This window comes from Stenella coeruleoalba (genome assembly GCF_951394435.1).
Source record: "Stenella coeruleoalba genome assembly, chromosome: 8".
Lineage (NCBI taxonomy): Eukaryota > Metazoa > Chordata > Mammalia > Artiodactyla > Delphinidae > Stenella > Stenella coeruleoalba.
Genome location: NC_137154.1, coordinates 81861661 through 81882856, shown reverse-complemented (window position 1 = coordinate 81882856; position 21196 = coordinate 81861661). Strand labels below are relative to the sequence as shown.

At 35.2% G+C, this 21196-nt stretch overlaps 1 protein-coding gene across 3 annotated transcripts in view; it reads right to left on the bottom strand.

Moving 5' to 3' along the window:
• Positions 1–21196, bottom strand: part of GRIA4 (glutamate ionotropic receptor AMPA type subunit 4) — a gene marked incomplete at its 3' end in the record, with an annotated part of 508329 nt that overhangs the window by 175413 nt on the left and 311720 nt on the right. For all 3 annotated transcript variants that reach the window (XM_079928097.1, XM_079928096.1, XM_079928098.1), the window contains exon 4: positions 3688–3872. In XM_079928097.1, coding sequence (XP_079784223.1) covers positions 3688–3872 — 185 coding nt within the window. The remainder of the gene's footprint in view (positions 1–3687; positions 3873–21196) is intronic.

The following is a 21196-nucleotide window of genomic DNA, read 5'->3' as shown; positions in this document are numbered from 1 at the left end:
AGAAAAGATGGTCAACATCTCTATTTGTTAGAGAAATGCAAATCAAAACCACAATAAGGTAGCACTTCACACCTGTCAGAATGGTTATCATCGTCAAAAGCCCACAAATAACAAATGCTGGCAAGAATATGGAGAAAAGGGAACCCTAGTACACTTTTGGTGGGAATGTAAACTGGTGCAGCCACTATGCAAAATAGTATGGAAGTTTTTAAAAAAATTAAACAATAGAACTACCATATGATTTAGGAATTCCACTCCTGGATATATATCTGAAGAAAATAAAAACACTAATTCAGAAAGATACATGCACCCCAATGTTCACAGCCACATTATTTACAATAGTTAAAACATGGAAGTAAAGTGTCCATTGACAGATGGATGGATAAAGAAGTTGTGATATATATATACACACACACACACACACACACACACACACACACACACGTGTATATATATAGCATGAAATATTACTCAGCCATAAAGAAATAAAATTTTGCCATTTGTAACAACATGGATGGACCTGGAGAATATTATGCTTAGTGAAATAAGTCAGGCAGAGAAAGACAAATACTGTTTGTTATCACTTATACGTGGAATTTAAAGAATAAATAAGTAATTAACATAAGAAAACAGAAACAGTCTCACAGATATAGAGCACTAACTAGTGGTTACCAGCAGGAAGAGGCAACGGGGGAGGGACAAGACAGGAGTAGGGGATTAAGAGGTACAATATACTATGTATAGAATAAATAAGATTCAATGACATGTTGTACAGTACAGGGAATATTGCCAATACTTTATAACAACTCTAAATGGAAGATAATCTATGAAAATATTGATTCACTATGTTGTACACCTGAAAATCATCTATACTTTAATAGAAAAAAAATTAGAGACATTTTTCTGATCAAGATTACTTAGCATTTTACTTTTTAAAAAATGCTTTGTTTGAGTCTCTGAAATTGTTTTCTATTGTTATTTCATTTTATTAAGGAGGATATTGAAACACAGAGTTATTGAAGTAAATGTACAAGTTCCTGACAAAGTTTGGACTAGCTCTTGTTTTTAGATGAGTCAAGAAACATTAAAAGTGATTTTGCTTAGAGCTACAGGAATTAAAATATAGACAGTTAAAAAATGTTCAGAATAGGAAACAGTTTTTCTTGGGGAGAAATTTTATAGGACAATTAAGAACACAATATATTCTTACAGTAGAGTAGACTTTGTTACAATTTATGATATTTATATTTGAGCCGTATTTTAAATAGACAAAAATCTATTAATAGTCTCATTATTACTATGCAGTCATGATAAAAAATACTTTTAGCATTCTGAAGAAATTAAAATAGAAATGGTAATGGTAAACCTCAAGTTTTCTAAGCTCTGGGGATCTAATGTACAGCATGGTGACTATATTTAACAGTACTGTATTGTACACTTAGAACTTGCTAAGAGAGTAGACCTTAAATGTTCCCACCCCTAAGAAGAAATGGTAATTATGTGACGTGATGGAGGTGTTAGCTAGCCCTACTGTGGTAATCATTTCACAATATATTTGTGTATCAAATTATAATGTTGTATTCCTTAAACTTACAACATGTTACATATTAATCATATCTCAATAAAGCTGGAAAAAATAAAAAAAATAATTTCTTTGAAATCATAACAAAAGTTAGATGCTTGGTTCCCTTAGTGAGAGCTTATTTAAGGTTTATTTATTCAACAAGTTTATCCATAGCACCTGGGTGTACTGATTTTCTTCTTAGAAACCTGCTAAGCCTCTGAAATGGGTCAATATGCTTTAGGCACTCAATTGCCTTCTCCAGCTGTGGTCTTTTAAGCACAAGTCTTTTAGCAACTAGAGGGTCTTTCTGAGCCTTACCCACTGACAGGAAGATGTTAGAATTGACTGTTCTGTGGGATTCATGAGGAGTTATTTACAAAGCTTCAGTTGTTCATGTCAAACAACTCAAACTCTCAACATAGGGGTAGAGTGGGAGGGAGGGAGAATGGGAGTTTGAGCTGAAGTGACCAGGTCTTACTTAAGAAAGTAGGAGAGTTTTTTCTTGGATTCCATAAATGCACACTAAAAGTTTCACATACCTCGTATAATCACAACCTTAATGATTTCTTGGACTCCCTGAGGAATAAACCTGAGTGATGTACAGGTTAAAATTAACATTTTCTAATAGAATAATAACACAATTCATCAATCAAATGTTTTTTTTTCTTCTTTTATAAAAGTGTAACAGGAGGAGAGTACTCTTTCATTTTTCCTTACAGTATAGTCTGGCTTCATGAGAACTTTAAAAGAAATACTACATGGTTTTTTTTTTTTAATAATCTTATTTATTCTCTCCTTGTTTATTTCTTTTTTTTTTAATTTTATTTATTTATGGCTGTGTTGGGTCTTCGTTTCTGTGCGAGGGCTTTCTCTAGTTGCGGCAAGTGGGGGCCGCTCTTCATTGCGGTGCGCAGGCCTCTCACTATCGCAGTCTGTCTTGCTGCGGAGCACAGGCTCCAGACGCGCAGGCTCAGTAACTGTGGCTCACGGGCCCAGTTGCTCCGTGGCATGTGGGATCTTCCCGGACCAGGGCTCAAACCCGTGTCCCCTCCATTGGCAGGCAGATTCTCAACCACTGCGCCACCAGGGAAGCCCACTACATGCTTTTTTACTTTTAACATTTACAAATGCTAATTATAGTTGAAGAAGGAAACTTATGGCATCTAGTTCAGCGTCCCTGGATATTAAGGAGAAATCTCTGAAACATATCTTGGCTTTGATATGTATAGTTGAGTACTTAACTTGTTCTCATAAATAAACCTCCAAATTGGTAAGTGAATCAAATCATATTGTTATGCAAATAAACTGTATGTAGCAAACTAACCAATAAAACATGCTACATTATTGTCTAGCTAACCTAACATATTGTAGATAAATAGGAGCAAACATTTATAAAACCACTAGATGGCATTCATTCACTGCAATTTTGGCCAAATACAGCCTTTAAAGCTTTATCATGATATGCAGGATTAGGGGCAAGGCAAGTGTTATCCATTATCTGATGATATTTTTCTTTCATATAACACACTGACAAAGCTCAATTTTATCTTTTCCTGTATGCTTCAAATCAAATCAACAGATACTTACTGAAAGCTTTATTAAATGATTCTTTCTTGTGAGGAGATTTGAAAGCCATCTTCACTGTGGTGGTAATGTATTTACTTACAACATCTAGAAGAAAATATGCTATATGCACTGTGCCACTTAATTTTCTTTTATTTCATTGCTTTATTAATTCATGTTGATATTTCTCACAGAGCTATTTCTCTAAAGGTTATAAAAAGTACAGAGTCACATTTTCTAATATTTTAGATGGAATTAATCTTCAATCTTAATGCTTATGAAAATAGGAGGTCAAGAGCTCTTGAGTCACAAAAAGTCCTTTCTATTGTATGTCTTTAAAATGTGTGAGGAAAAGTACTTCTAACTTCATTGAGAACCACAATGACCTTTGGTGATAAAAGATTATGATTTAGTCTTGGAGATAAATAAATCATGGAATGAAAACTCCCAAACTCCACACTTCAGGCTAAACTGTTGGAAGAAGATATTGATGGGCCAAAAAAAGTCAAATATTTTTGTAGAAGGTCTAGGTTAATAATAACATAAAGTCCAGTACTTACCTGTTCTAATATGTTTTGAAGCCTCTCTATCTCACAGTCTATTACAAATTTCTTTTCTTGTCTTCTATCAAGCTCTTCTAGAAGTTGCCTATAGCTGACATCATTAAAATTTTCCACACATATAGCGCTGACATGCCAACCATTTTGTCCTGCTTTTTCCATGATAGCTTGAAGTATCGAGTATCCTAGTGGGGAAGAAAATCCAGAGGGGTTACTAAAAACATGCCCTTAAATAACATGCAGGCACTGAGTCTACATCAATATTTTTATATTCCAAAACATACAATGAATTATTAGAAATTTAAAAACATGAGTGGTTATTTCTGAATCATTTAATTTTACTTTCTTTACTTAGGGCAAAAATATTCCTTAAAAATATTGCTTGAATGAAGTAGCAACATCATACCTTGAGTAAGCTCTCAAAATCCCTCTACCAAAGACTATTACATTGCTTTGGATATATTTTTGATGAGATAAACCAAAAACAAAATCTAGTACCACCCGTAGTCAAGAACAATTTCATAAACTTTTTGCTAATTTTACTCACTAGACAGAATTAATTTTGAACAGCTGTATTGATTTTCCCCTTGAGCAAAGTAGTAACAACATTTTTGGGTTCAACTGTGTCATAAAATAAACATTGCAACACTATTTATTGAGGACCCATTATTGTAAATGGAGAAGGCATTATTTAACTCTTCCTGTCTTGGTAGGGGAGTGATGTGGATTGGGGGTGAACTGAATGAAAACTAGGTGATGCAATGGGCACTCAAACTCATAATCTAGTAGAGGAAACAGACATTCAAATAAACAAATGAAACTTAGTTTAAAACTGTGTAATGATAGCCGTACTCAAGGGAAAGTGTTGGCCCAAGGGAAAGTTTGGTAAAATCTGCCTTAATGGGACCAGGAAAACTGCCATGAGGAGAAACAACTTGAACTGGGTCTTGAAGGTTTAAAAGGTGCCTTTAAGATTGCTGAAAAAGGAGCATTTATTAGCGGGAAACAGACTTCCAGAGGGAATGGAATGGTCTTTACACTGTTCTTCATTCAGATCTCTCTGCATGTGGAAGGGAAGTCATGGGTCTTAATGTCTGGATTAAAGATGAAGGGGCAAACTCATGAACCCAGCACTTAGAATATTTCTTCATGACAACATTGTCTTGAAATCTTGAATTTTTGAGCTCTCAGTTTTGAGTTGGAATGTGAAAAAAAGGAAAAAAGATTCTTTGAATCTGTGTATACATTTAAACGAAGGTTGTTTTGGATCAGAGCCTGTTATTTTTTCCCCTTGTGGCTTAGCATAAAAAAATATGCTAGTCCTCTTTAAGAAGGTCTAACACTTATTTGAGCTCATTCTATGGCAGCAGTTGCCTATAGTTTCTCCCTCCCTTGGTCCCTGGACTTAGAGTGGAGAGCTGGGTGGATTAAACCTGAAGACTTAAAATGAATGCAAAGCATTTGCTAGATAAGAGCACCCTTTACTCAGTTTTCTGTTTGGTATGTGAGTCTCTCAGGTTCAAGGATTTTTATTTTTAGGTATGTTTTCTACAAGTCAGAGTTTCAAACATTACGGATGTTCATTTAATATCAACAGATGGAACTGATGATGAGGTCATATTTGAAATATAAATTACCTGATATCCTGCCAAATGAAATACTGTGGCAGTCAGGATTAATTTTTATCAAAATGAAAACAATTCCCTAAAGAGGAAGAAAGAGGGCATGTTAATTACTATATAATTATTCTAGTATATCTATTGCTTTGTTTAGTCTTTCCTTTTGTAATGTATGCCTGTAATTATCTCTTCAAATCTTACCTAGATCCCCCCTATCCCTGCCCCAAATTCAGTACTCTTTCCCTTGTTTCCTATTATATGCATACGTAACATGATGGTCTGCATTCTATCTTAATGAAATCAAGCAGGACTCTGAGGGTCCTCCTGGGTTCAAAAGTCCCTCAGTGTCCCCCGTTTCTTGTTTTTAGAGAAAGGCTTTAGTCTTCTAGGCCTTCCTTGAGTTCCAAAGAGCATCAGTTACTAATTAGGGAAGTGAGGGAACACACAAACAAAGGTGAAGCAAACTCAAATGGTCTTGGAGAAAACACAAAGCCCAAAAGGTCTTAACAGAAAAAAACATCAGGGGCCAACTGGGAAATGAAATTCTTGACCATCACATAATGCTCTAAGTAAATAATAAAATGTCTCAACTATTGTTTTTGCTCTCTCCTAGAAAGAAGTTAAAGGATCATAAGACCATGATTTACTAATTTGCTTTGTAGGAACAATCAATCAAAATCACCAATGACACATCAAATCATAAGACGGTGGCAGGAAGTCTGCAACTGAGATCTATGGGAAGCTGAAATTACAAGGCCCCCTCCCCTTTTACCCTTTTTGCTTTTAAAACCCTTGCACCCTGGCCAACCAGCAAGATGGATCTGAGACAAACCTACATCTCCCATCTTCTCTGGAGAGCAGCACCCTCTAGATCAGTAAACCTTTCTCTGATCCAAACTCCGACGTTTTTGTTTGTTTGGCCTCACTATGCATCTAGCACACAAACTTGGGTTAAACAACATTAATGTACACTGTACACGTTCATGCCTCATTTATCCTGTTACTGGGATTTGCTCTCTGATAGTGAATTAATGTTCTTTCATTCATTTTTGACACCTATGAACATGCTCTTTTTAAAAATACCAATTGACATCTTATTTTCCGTTTTCTCCTTTTATTTACTGTAGTACCAAAATAATTAAAAAAAACTTTTTGTTTGATTTTCTTGCATGTTGTAAAAATAATAACTATGTCCACACACATCATCCCTGTGACCAATTCACAGCTTGGCACAGTTCTTTAGATACTGCCTTTGTTTGTTATCATCACGTCATGTGGATATGTCAGTGCTAGGCTGTTATTTTCCTACCTACAGGAATTTCACAGAATATAGAGCCACACATCTTCTGATGAAATTTATATACGTTCCCAGTTGCATAACAGATATTGAAAGATTCACACTAATAAAACAAAATTATAATTCAAATTCAACATTTTGTTATCTGAGTTTTCAGATTTAGAAGTGACACTAGAATTGAAATAAAACAAAACCCTAGGACACAATCTTTGTTAAAGGGCAAAGAAAGTTGGCTGCCTAAAAAGAACCATTAATCATAGTCAGAAATAAATGACATCTTTTTAATGCAAAGGACACACAGTTATAGTTTCAGAGCCCAGGTGAAAATTTGAGTTCTTTTACAAGCTGTGTTTGATTTTAATATCCTATCTTATTCATTGCAACTCAGATGTACCTGTCTTATTTATTTGCCAAGATAGTTGGGAATACATTGTAATTCAGAGAAAATACTGCTGTTGAATCTATGATTGTGTAACTTACCTGTTATATAAACTAGAAAATCACAAGTCAAGTCATATTAATTCTACAACTGCCTATGATTTGTATCTCCTAGTTCTTAGAAAATCTGTAGTGCAATATTGTTGGTCAGAAAATGAATACTACAGTTTTAGGTGAATATCACAAGAGTAATGAGGAGTTCACTACTGTAAAGAATTTTTAAGTCTTGCTTTTATTTAAAAGCTGTCTAACATTTTAATCTAATATAATTTATTGAAAACTAAGACATCCGAGATTCTTTAAGATATGCCAGGATAAACAAAGTTATGATTCTTGTCTTGACCAGGATCTAGCAAAACTGATATTTAAGTAACTATTATACAAATTACACTGTATTGTGTAAGTAACTTCAAAAGACCCAAAATAATTTTATTAGAATAGTAGTGAAAATGTATGATGGAGAAGATCACATTGTTGGATTAAAATAAATGATTAAAGGCTTTTTCATGGTTATTAAAGAACACTATCAGTTACACATACAAATATTTTTAAATGTTATATTATATAATGATATTACTAATTATGTTAAATAGAATCATAGTGATTTAAGCAGTCTTGAGCTACTGTATCCTTACACATCAACACTTTTTATATCACCCATGAATAATGACCTATTTTGGGTGAGTAGTACCATCCAGATATTCAGCTGCTAGCAACACAAACTGGGCTTGTTTATCTGATGTTCTCTTTTGAAAGAGTTATTTGATTCAACTATCTGCACATGGAGGGGCAGGAAGAGAGTCAGGAAATATCTATGTCAGAGTGGATATAATTTCAAAAAGGAGAGAGTTATCTGTATGCTATTAAAAACCCTTCTCTTTGATAAAGATAGAAAAGTGCTTTTTAATTAGAAGGTCACTGGTGCACACAACAGGAGTAGCATCAATGGAATGCTGAATATAGGAGTCATATTTCAGAGAAGTAAGAAATTGAGGAGAAAATGAGAAGTGAAAATGTAGAAATTAGGGAGGAATATCATCAGAATAATTAATTTAATGAGATGAAGGATATGCCTCTATAAGTATGAGATAGAGAAACATTGAGGCCATGGGAACTCATTTGGGAAGGAGAGGACTGGGTCTGTCCCATGTGGCATCGTTGAGCTTAAAAAGAAGTGACAAAAGGATATAGCAGCAGTTTGTACTTACTCAAATTAAAGCCTCTTTCATTAATTTTATAGATTGCTATGCAGGTACCTACTACTACCCAATTTCTCTGATCTGGCATAATTACTGGCATCCAAAGCTAGTATATTCCAAGAGAAAGGTGTGTATATCTGAAAGTCTACTTTATACTGTATTTTAATCTCAGTCATGAGAGGAATACGATTCTGTAAACCTCACGGCATTTAACGCCATCATAATGGCACTACAGAGCCGATTTAGTAACCATTTGGTTTGGACTCTTTCCAAAGCAGCCTAGGTACTGAAATAACATGTTCAAAGGCTACAGTCTGAACTCTAAGATCTCAGAACACAGAAGGAGTAACCAACATTGTAGCTTGGTTAAAATTATCGGCAGCTGTGACTATAGCATTTATTTATGCCATAGTTCAAGAAGGGCATAGTGAAAATAAGCAAAGATCTGCCAACTTACACAGTTTGAAGCCATACATATAAACCTGAGGTAAGATGGAATGTCTTGAGTTTTCCCTTTTCTACAAAAAATCAAGAGTAAAAATAGAAAATCCTTCTTCAAAGATGGTTATTTTGGGTCTTAGATTTTCCCTAAGTCCTCTTGTATTTTCTGACAATAACATTTATTGTCTCTTGACCACTACATTGTAGTGTCCATATTTAATTCAGAGATATCATACAGGGGAATTTGATACTTTAAAACTTTAAAGTTTTCTGTCAGTTGCAACTGAACCTAATCTTTATTTATACAGGCATATAGCAAATATTTTCAACTATTTGCCACAGGTTCAAGGCACTAAACTCCTCCTCCCAGGCATGCGTTATTTTCTTATTTCTCTTGGGCTTTTCTAGAACTAGACCACTGGAGAATTTTATTTCACTTGTTTACATGGCAACTAGACAAATCTTTGTCTAGTTTGTTTCTGTCTGGAAAGTCTATGGTACTTCCTTGAATGAAGCTTTCAATGTTTTCCTATTCTTTTATGTTACATACCAAAATCTGGTCATACTTGTCTCCTCCCTCTCTTTCTAGTCTCATTTTGTACCATTATTCTTCTTGCTTTCTAACCTCTAGCAGCATTGTCCTTCTCAGATATTTTAAAAGGTAGCATGCATCTCCACCTCATTGCCTTTACACATGCTAGTGTTCCCTTTAAAAGACTATTTCCTTCCATTTTTGCCTTCTATTCATTTTTCAGACCTCACCTTAGACATCACTTACCTTCTAACTAGATCACTTACTCCTCATATAATCTCTTGTAGCTTTCTGTACATTTCTTTCAGAGATTTTTTTTTACCAGTTTCTAACCATATATTTTGAATGATGATCTGATTAGTGTCTTCCCTCTCCTCCCCCCACTCCCATACTGTAGGCTCCATGAAAGTAGTGAGTATTTCTGTGCTCAGTATTTAGTCTAGTGGTTCTCAGTAGATGCTCAGCAAAGTTGTCTGAACACAGAAATAAAGTAATGGGAATTTCATAGAGAGGAATCAGGATGTCAAGAGGATCAGAAGAAGCATGGCAGGTCACATTCAGGGACTTCAAATGCTTCAGATTATGTTGTGTGTTTGGAAGAACAAGGAGCGTGTGGAAAATTGGTGTGGACTGTGGGAAGAGCTTCAAAGGCTGGAGAGGTAACAAGAAAGGGACACCTCATAAGGGCCTTCTCTACCATATTATAAAATTTGGCCTTTACTCCTCAGGAACTTTAAGAAGAGACTGACAGAACTGCATGTGTTTTAGAGGGATTGTTTAGCTAAGGTGTGAAGGATACAATGGATGAAGGTAACACAAAAAACAGGAAAACCAGTTGGGAGGCCATATTGAAGTAATCCAGGTGAGAGATAATAAGGAAGGAGAGTAATTTCTAGATTAAAGTGGCAGAATAAATCAACTTGGTTATTGTTGAAACATAAGGAATAAGGAGAAGGAAGATTTGAGCATAATGACAATCTGTTCTTCTGGTGTTCATTTTACTTGTTTTCAGAAGAAAATCTTAGGTCTTTTTGATCTCCTGAAGAAACGAATATTTTTCTATTTGGATTTCAGATGTCAAGTTACTTCTAATGATATGGTCTTTGCAGTCACCTCCCTCATCACCCAAAGCAGTATGCTAAATTCTGAGACAGGTTTGAGAAACCCACTTTTCTCTCTTGCTATAAACATCAATTTTTCAAGAGACCATCTCTGTAGATTTTGAATATTCCCTAAGAATAATTGGATATTTTTTCAAGCTTGTTTGTAGCATTTTTTATCTCCTCAGCACTATGGATATTTATCAATATCTTTTTATAATATAAGGGAATCTCTTTTTATGCAAGAAAAGCATTCTTGAAAAATTTGTGTAATTTTAAAGCCAAATGACTGAAGACCAATTTCCTAAAGAAATAGATATCTAGCATAATTTATATAGTTACTATTTTGCTCATCAACTGAGATTTTATCTACTTTTTATAGTACACTACATAAAATTCACAATTCTGATTTTACCTATTTTTTAATATCACAATATATAAAGTTCACAATTCAAACTTGCATAAAATATAACCATTATATCTTCATAAGGAGATTAAAATATAGATTTATGAATTAACAGTCACTCAAATAATGTTTGTTTCATATTAAACACTTAAAGTACTTAAGACCTAATTTTCTTTTTTTTTTTAGCATCTTTATTGGGGTATAATTGCTTTACAATGGTGTGTTAGTTTCTGCTTTATAACAAAGTGAATCAGCTATACATATACGTATGTTCCCATATGTCTTCCCTCTTGCATCTCCCTCCCTCCCACCCTCCCTATCCCACCCCTCCAGGCTGTCACAAAGCACCGAGACAATATCCCTGTGCCATGCGGCTGCTTCCCATTAGCTATCTACCTTACGTTTGTTAGTGTGTATATGTCCATGACTCTCTCTCGCCCTGTCACAGCTCACCCTTCCCCCTCCCCATAACCTCAAGTCCGTTCTCCGGTAGGTCTGCGTCTTTATTCCTGTCTTATCCCTAGGTTCTTCATGACATTTTTTTCCTTAAATTCCATATATATGTGTTAGCATATGGTATTTGTCTCTCTCTTTCTGACTTACTTCACTCTGTATGACAGACTCTAGGTCTATCCACCTCATTACAAATAGCTCAATTTCATTTCTTTTTATGGCTGAGTAATATTCCATTATATATATGTGCCACATCTTCTTTATCCATTCATCTGATGATGGGCACTTAGGTTGTTTCCATCTCTGGGCTATTGTAAATAGAGCTGCAATGAACATTTTGGTACATGACTCTTTTTGAATTTTGGTTTTCTCAGGGTATGTGCCCAGTAGTGGGATTGCTGGGTCATATGGTAGTTCTATTTGTAGTTTTTTAAGGAACCTCCATACTGTTCTCCATAGCGGCTGAACCAATTCACATTCCCAACAGCAGTGCAAGAGTGTTCCCTTTTCTCCACAGCCTCTCCAGCATTTATTGTTTCTAGATTTTTTGATGATGGCCATTCTGACTGGTGTGAGATGATATCTCATTGTAGTTTTGATTTGCATTTCTCTAATGATTAATGATGTTGAGCATTCTTTCATGTGTTTGTTGGCAGTCTGTATATCTTCTTTGGAGAAATGTCTATTAAGGTCTTCTGCCCATTTTTGGATTGGGTTGTTTGTTTTTTTGTTATTGAGCTGCATGAGCTGCTTGTAAATTTTGGAGATTAATCCTTTGTCAGTTGCTTCATTTGCAAATATTTTCTCCCATTCTGAGGGTTGTCTTTTGGTCTTGTTTATGGTTTCCTTTGCTGTGCAAAAGCTTTGAAGTTTCATTAGGTCCCATTATTTTTGTTTTTATTTCCGTTACTCTAGGAGGTGGGTCAGAAAGGATCTTGCTGTGATTTATGTCATAGAGTGTTCTGCCTATGTTTTCCTCTAGGAGTTTGATAGTTTCTGGCCTTACATTAAGACCTAATTTTCATATTAAAGTTATATACCAACACTTTGGGAAAGCAAAGTGTTGAATTGAGAGGAGGAATAGCGCCCCTCAGAGAGAACTTCACTGCAGAGAGAATGACCTGTACTATGATTTGGTCCTTAGAGGACAGGGAGGGTTTAATCGGTGGAGATGGTGAAGAGGAAGGAGTTACTGCAGCATAAGGCAAAGACAGAGAGGTGGAAGCTTAAAGAATACTTAATAGGGGCTTCCCTGGTGGCGCAGTGGTTGAGAGTCAACCTGCCGATGTAGGGGACACAGTTTCGTGCCCCAGTCTGAGAAGATTCCACATGCTGTGGAGCGGCTAGGCCTGTGAGCCATGGCTGCTGAACCTGCGCATCCGGAGCCTGTGCTCCGCAATGAGAGAGGCCACAACAGTGAGAGACCCGCGTACCGCAAAAAACAAAACAAAACAAACAAACAAAAAAAGAATACTTAATAAATTATTAATAGTTAATAGACTAGTTTTCTAGAGTAGTAGATTCATAAACTATATTATGCTTTATTATCATTTTACAATACAGTTGAATCACCTAAGAGCCTTGTGAAGTAGGTATTATTATCCCCGCCATATAAGTGAAGATATAGACATAAAGATAGATTATGTGATTTATGTCAAATCATTACCCTAATAAGTGGCAGAGCCACAGTTTGAACTCAGGCCTTCCATTTTTAATTTTAGGGACTTTTCCACCACACTTTAGTGAACAGGGAAAGCAGGAGATAAAACTAGGCAGGAAGGTTGAGGCTGTGTTGTGAAGGCCTTTAAATAACAGTCATCATCAACTCTTCTTGTTCACAAACACATCTCATATTTCAGCATATTCTGTCAGTGCTATCTTTAAAATATATCAAGAATCTGACCATTTCTCCCTATAGCCACTGCCAGCATCTAGGTCCAAGTCACATTGCCTCTTGTCTGGATTATTACAATTATCTCCTTACAAGTCTCCTTGCTCGGCCTTTGCCTCCTTCAGACTAGTCACAGCAAGCAAGTCAGATCATATCACTCACAGCCCAAAGCTTCTCACTGATTCTTTACAGTAGCCTGCATAGCCCCACATCTCTGACCTCATTTACTCTCATTCTCAGAAGTCAGTAGCAAACTTGCCTTTTTGCAGTTGCAATAACCGGACAGGTGATACTCTAACTCAGGCTTTTGCCCTCGTGTGCTCTCTCCAATGTGGGTCTGCAAGGATTATTCTTTCATTTCCTCTAGGTCTTTACCCAAATGCTTTCTCTTCAGTGGGCCCATCCTAGGCTACTTTCTCCGAACTTTTGTCCTGAGATTTCCTATTGCCCTTTTTTGCTTTATTTTTCCCTAACATCACCATCTAACATACTATATATTTTTTTCAGTTAGCCTTGTTTATTGTCTATTTCCCGCACTAGAATATAAGCTCATGAAGGTAGATTTTGTTTTGTTCACAGTGCTAGAAGAGTGCCTGGCAACTAAAAAGCACTCAGTGAAACTTCTGAATAATAAACTACTAAAAGTTAAATTTTACTCCATTGTCAACAGGGAGACTCTGGAGATTTTGGAGCAGAGAGGAGACAAATTTATAAAATTGCTTTCAGGGGCTTCCCTGGTGGCGCAGTGGTTGAGAGTCCGCCTGCCGATGCAGGCGACATGGGTTCATGCCCCGGTCTGGGAAGATCCCATATGCCGCTGAGCGGCTGGGCCCGTGAGCCGTGGCTGCTGAGCCTGCGCGTCCGGAGCCTGTGCTCCGCAACGTGAGAGGCCACAGCAGTGAGAGGCCCGCGTACCTCAAAAAAAAAAAAAATTGCTTTCAGTATATTAGAATTTATAGTATTAGAGGAAATGAAGGATACAGTAGAAAGAGAAGAGAGAAAGATAGTCCAAATAGGACGCTACTAAAATTAATATAGGTGTAATGGAATAACTCCTCTAATCTAGATAGGTTCTGAAAAAAAATACAGAGAAAGGAGAATGTCAGTTGCTTGCTTTTCTCTAAATTCTATACATTTTCCCTCATTCTGTATTTATCTATGTAAGAGTCAGGAGATTTTTCATTATATCAGGTGGAACTATAAGAAGTTGTCATTCCTGTTAGTCTAAAATATTCAAATTTTGGCAAATGTCTTATGGTTCAATCTAATTTCTGAATCTATAATAAATAATATTCAGTGGAATTAAAGTGATATGAAAATGACTTAGTTTATATAGTTAGACCCTAAAAGAATGTGACAAGTAAATGCAAAAACTCCCAAACTGGGGCGGAGGGAGGTCATGAGTGGTATGAGCCAAGAGCCCTGCACACCTCAGCAAGTCCTTAGGTTATCCCTGGAAATTGCTCTAAAGTTTTCATGATCAGTCTTCATAGCAACCTTCTTGAGTCATTAATAAAGGCTAAAATAAGTCTCAAAAAACGTAGAATTAAAGAAATTGTGAAATCCATTTTAGAAAGGACTATATTCTGAATGATAAAAACAGGCATACTTTTGGTTCATAAAAACAGATCCTCAGCTAACCCTGAAAAGTTGGTTCATTGGTTAAGGATGCAGGAGAGCCAATGCTATACATAGAATTCTGGTTCTTAAAACAGCAATTAACTTATTCATCAATACACTATGTTGAAGTTTGAGGCCAATATATCTCCTTAATTAATCATGAAAACATCACTAGCAACAAAACATACAGAAGTGTTTCACAACATATTAAATATCAGTTTATTAGATTTAAATTCCAAATTGTGTACTATAAATAATATTAATTTGGATCTGGCTTTTACACACAAAGCCAAAACAATTCATTTGTGTTGATTTGAAAGTGATATTTTAAAATGTTACTTTTGTCTTCTCTTTAGAAAAGGAGTAGCAATGCATAATTTTCTGTGATGATTCTGGTGAAAGAATTTGCATACAATTAGTGAGACAATTTCTGTTTCTAGTAGGGACAAGCACAGGATGAAGTAAGTATTCACCATATGATTAACCTAATTTTTATATCCCACTGAGGCTAGCTCAGTTCCAAGAAGTAATTGTAAACTCATGGCAGGGACCATGAGCATGAATACATTTAATTACTCACTATTAAATTTCTTTAGTAGGGAAATGATACTGAGTTTATCATCTAAATAAAGAGAAACTTCTTCAACAGCATGCCAGGTGACAAATGATGGGTTCAGTGGAAGACTCAGTTATGTTCAACTGCAAAAATTTGTTTTTCTCATTTCAACTATATGGTTCTGAGGCAGGTTATTTGAATTTCTCAATTGTCCACTTTTGACTTCCGTGCAATGAAGATGATAATGTAGGGTTTTATTAGTTATAATAGTTTGCTCTGTAGCTGTTAATAAAAATCAGCTTCATTCCTTACAGTAGAATGAATGTAGACTGCTGTTGTACCTTTGAGGGAAATACTTTGTGAATTCTTGATAGGTGAGGGAATTCCTCACTACAACTCTGGGAGAATCATAATGTATGACTCAACATCCGACACCATCACAAAAATGAAAACAAAAACTTAACTCTTACTCTTGAATCCATATTTGGTTATTAGCCATTTACTCAGTCACTTTAGTCAGAAACCCAGGAGATACTCTCAGACTTGGCACTCTTCTCTACCCTTATACCAAGTCAATCCTGATATTTCTTCCTAAATATTATATTTAAGGTCTTTAATAAGCAAATCCCTACTTATTCTTTCATTTTTCATTCAATGAATATTTACTGAGGGTCTACTATATGTCAGGCCATTGCTCTAGAGGCTGCAGGTATTGAGATAATAAAAACAGTAAAAGATGCCTACCTTCATGAAGTTTACACTCCAGTGGCTGAGCCAGACAAACAAATATACAGATACATTTATAGTATAATGACAAGAGATGGTAAATACTTTGAAGAAAAATGAAGGAAGAACAGGACAGAAATGACTGGAGATGACAGTGGGAAGGGTGCTTATCTTTCCAAACCAATCTTTCTTAAGTATGCATCACTCAAGTAATACTAAAGATTGGTAGTTTGCTGAATAAACCAGGTTCTCTCTTGCCTTAATGCGTTGCAATGGCAGTTCCTTGTGCTAAGAGAGTCTGTATTCTTTATCCTCATTTGCAACTTCTAATCCTACTTTAAGTCTAGCTTTAGCTTTAGGCCATTTTAGACTTCTCTGACCTTCCTATATTGAGTTGTTGTCTTTTTTCTTTATATTTCCCTAGCTATCTGTACAATAATTATACCTCATGTCTCACTGAATTAATTAAATTTTTTATCAAGTAAGCACTATATGCTACTTTTGAAAGTACTAAGTATACAGTAAGTCACAGTTATTTATCTCAAGGGTTTGAATTACAATAATTGCAATTTCTAGTTTACCTGTCTAGCTCTCATTAAGTATGAGATGAGTTCTTATTCATTTTTGTTTCTCTAGTTTTTTTTTTTTTTTTTTTTCACACAAAGGAAAGAATATGGTCAGTATGAGTTATATTGAATTGAATGGCAGGGTAAAAATCCTGCCTTTTTATATAACCCCTCCCTCATTTGATCAAGCATAATAATAATAAAGATAATAATAAAAATAACTAACAATTATTGACTGTCTACATAATCCATAATAGACTGTAGTAATTGTTTTATGAGCATGGTGATAGTTTTATTGTCTTCAATTTGTATAAAGAAAACTGATGATAGAGAAGTTAAATTCTTGGCCCAAACTACTTAGCTATTGATTGGTAGAGCCTCATTCTGTCTGATATTAAAGTCTGCCTTTTATTCTCCTCTATGATATGGTCTGTAATACAAGAAACAACTCTATTCTGTTTGGGTTAATTTTATCCCCTTATTAAGAATTAATTTCTGCCACAGAAATATCCCTGAATGTGAAGCACTCTTAGGTACCATGGATATTTCCAAGGAGTGCTGTGTCCTCTATTCATGCTGGGGATATGCTTGCTGCTTTAATTCCAGGTTCACAGAGAAGTGAAGTACCTTCCCTTCAGTACCGACTCCCCAACAATTTCTGGCAGATCTGATCCAAATGTTACAACCACTGAAAAGATTACAATAACACAAAGTTTCTTCTTTGACAATAGCCTGTGAATGCTGTCCTGTGGTCAGGTTTGGTTAATGATGTCGTCCCTGGCACTGCTCAGGACATACCATCAACTGCTTTCTCTCTGTAAGGATATCAAACATTAAATCATAGAATTAGGTAAACGCTGGTGGAAAAGCTTTTGAATTACTATTTAGATCAATCTATATGCTTGCCCAAGTTCTTCCCTTCTAGAAGGAGTCACAAAACCCTACAGCGATATTTCATAAGTTATACTTGAATCACAGTATGGGATGCCTTTTGCTGATGGAGGGATTAATGTCGGTGACTTATTTGAATAGGTATTAAGATAGTAAAACCAAAAAGTACTAGTATTTTTAATTAGAATACGGTTGCCTGAAAATTGTAATGGATTTAGAAACAATTGTATACACTTTTATTATTGTAAGAAATTTGAGCCAAGTTTGTATAGTCAGGATGAAAAGTCAGATCAAGCTATTCATTTTTTTCAATCAGCTATTTGCAATATGGCAGTAAGTCAGTAAATCAGTGTCTGCTTTGGTTTCTGAATCAACAATCTATAGATTGTCTATGTACCACTGACATCTTGACTGAAACTCAAGGTTTTCAAGGTTCATTCTGATGAAACTAATAAGTCACTATCAAATTAGTTGTGTTAGTGAATTTGATTTTTATTAGTTTAGTTATTATAAAGCATCTGATGAATTAATTCATAAAGTTGGTACAAATTTCTTCATTATGTGCTTTTAAAATGTAAAATTTGAATTATATTATATACTGACTATTTTAAACACCAAGTGTTCCCTCAAGGCTCATAATGTTATGAATGTAATTATAATACTTGGACTTCCCTGGTGGCACAGTGGCTAAGAATCTGCCTGCCAATGCAGGGGACACAGGTTCGATCCTTGGTCCAGGAAGAACCCACATGCCACAAAGCAACTAAGCCCATTTGCCACAACTACTGAGTCTGAGTGCCACAACTACTGAAACCCGTGCACTCTAGGGGCCCACATGCTGCAACTACTGAGTGGCATGCTTCAACTACTGAAGACCGTGTACCTAGAGCCTGTGCTCCACAGCAAGAGAAGCCACCACAACGAGAAGCCTGCACACTGCAACAAAGAGTAGCCCCTGCTTGCCACAACTAGAGAATCCCTGCACACAGCAAAGAAGACCTAACACAGCCAAAAAAAAAAAAAAAAGAAAAAAAAGAAAGATAATACTTGAACTCAACTATTGTTTTTGTTCTAAAAAGCTTTTAGTGCTGGGATTTGTGAAAATATATTATAGTCCATTTCTGAAATTATGCCCATTTGCAGATAGATACTTAGAATTAAATGAGTCTATATGCAATATTTCCTCAAATAATGCTGACTTCTTTAAACATGGGTTGCATTTTATGATACCCCCTTGATAATTCTAGCAATGTTTGTAGATTGCACTATTTCAGTACAATCTGGGGAAAAAAATTTTTTTTTTTAATCAAATTGAAAAACTCTAGAGTTCAAAAAAGACTTATTTTTTTCCTGGGACTCACCTCTTTGTAGATGTGGGGTGGTCTTGGGTCCAGAAGAGAGTATAAGTTGGATTTCTGAATTTTGTAATAGAATGTTGATTTTTGCCATCTGTATATATTTTACATGAAGTATATAGACTCTCTCTGCAATTGGGAATGCAATTCTGCTCCCCTAGCAAATCTAAGATCTCATTGACTATTTGCAACCCAAAGAGACTTTAGGGATAATGTAGTCCAAATTCTTGAACTTGAGGGAATGAAGGCCCCCACCCCCCAAAAAAAGGACTTATCAAGATGTAAGTGCTAGGTATGGTAGACACTAAAACAGAGGTCTCCTGACTTCTAAATTAGTATACTTTCCTGCATATCACTGTCTCATATTCCTGTTACAAAATTCCAGCTAGCAGTTACTATTTGAAGAAAGTGATCTAAAGAATATGCTATTCACTAACGATCTAATTATCAGATATGAATCTTTATATTCTACTTATTTATTTGGACCTCAGCATCAGATATTTTGCAAGGTAATAAAGCATACTTAATGACCCTTGTAGAAGAAAGAACCTTGATAAATTCCTTTTATAATGCAAATGAAGAAAGAGTTTGCCTCTCTAAATCAAGATCCGAATCTAGATCTTCCTAATCTAGATCCTTTTGTAAAACAGTATGAATAAAAATTTAGCTAAACATGTCTCCTGTTTTGCTTTGGATCCAAGAAAGATAAGACTGAACGCTAAAATCATGGTATATCTTTCTCTGAGTATACTTCTACTGTATTATGATGCCATGTTTCAAATATTATTGCACTAAATGCAAAGCAACTATTATTATGCTACCAAATGTAAGCTAATGATCACAAGTGGCCCAGGTAGGGAATGGGAAGGTGTGTTTGTAAATGTTAGAGGCCTGTAGGAAAATAATTTAAAATTATTGAATATGGCTGAGTAGTTACTGAATGCGGCTGAGCGCTATTTTCATATTTAGCAATCATAAAATTTTAAAGAGAGAAGAAAACTCTCATTTTATAAATAAGGGAACTGAGTCTTAGGTAGAGGAGATGCTAGACACCTCTTAAGAAGTCAATGGCAAAACCAGTAGCTGAAGACTAGAGACTGTGAAATATTACACATATAATGAGGATCCAGAAGTCTCTCTTTCTCTCTCCCATTCTTCTCATTCTCTTTCTCCTCTATTTCTTTCTGTTTCTCCCCATCCATCTAACCCTCCTTCCCTTCTTCAGTAATCATTTCATCTTACTACACTTAAGATTATTTACACTAATTACATTTCACTTTACAAAATGATTTACTGTACATATAGACATGATATCCAAAATATTTAACAAATCATGTAATACTGGTCATTCAAAATGATCACTGGTGCAGCATGGTCCTGGAGGGAAGAATATAATTTCTATGCACATGTTTTTTTTGTAACCCTCATTTTTCTTTAATAATAGATCATTTGTATCTTTTCAGGTCAAAAACATAGAACTATATCATGATTATTAATGGTAACAGAGTATGCCATTGCATGGTGTGTCAAATTTTATTTAACATTTAGGTTATTTCAACTTTTTTTCTTATTATAAACAACAACATAATTTTTCATTTTAAAATGTAACTCAGATCAAATCAATGTTAATTAATAAATTGGTGAGCAAAAAAAACAGGCTAAAATGTTACAAATCATTTTTGTTTTCAATAAATGTGTAATTACTAAATTGCAATATAGCTTTTTGGCTTTTATAAACAGAAACCAAATAGTATTGGAGTATTCTCTTTCTGGCAAAAATCCTTCCATGTACATTTAAAACTGCACATAAAATCAAACTGATTTCTCTTTTCTTTGCATGTGGCTGTGTGCTTGTGTATGTGTCCACATGCACACATTTACTTAGGTCTTTACATTCAAGCATCAGTCTAAAAACTTTAAAGACTCCTAAATAATGTAAATGTAAATGAACAAAGAATATCTTAAACTTGAAAATAAACCAAATGTGCCATTTGAGAGATTTAATCATATAAAATAAATGTGCTTTTGCGTATTTGTCTTTCTTTTGCCTCAAAATGCTCTAATCTCAGTTTTAACACACTGTTAGAGCTGAGAGCAGGTAAAGTGTGAGATGAGTTAACTTCTCTTCCATGACAGGGACTGTCTTGGGTCTTTCTTGAATATAAGCCTTGATCAGGTGATTGAAACGTTTCTACTGTCACTCAAAAATATCTCAGATGGCAAATCAGCACAAAATTTAGAAAAAGACTATGCTCAAGTAGGTACACCTTTGCAACTTTCTGATACTGGAAGAAAATTTTAAAGGTTTCAATGGGTTTTTATCAACTGTAGCTATTTAATGTTTTCCTATTTCTAAAAGTAATTCATCCAAATCTCTGTCTACCTATGTAACTATTTGTCTGTCTAACTATCTGTTGAG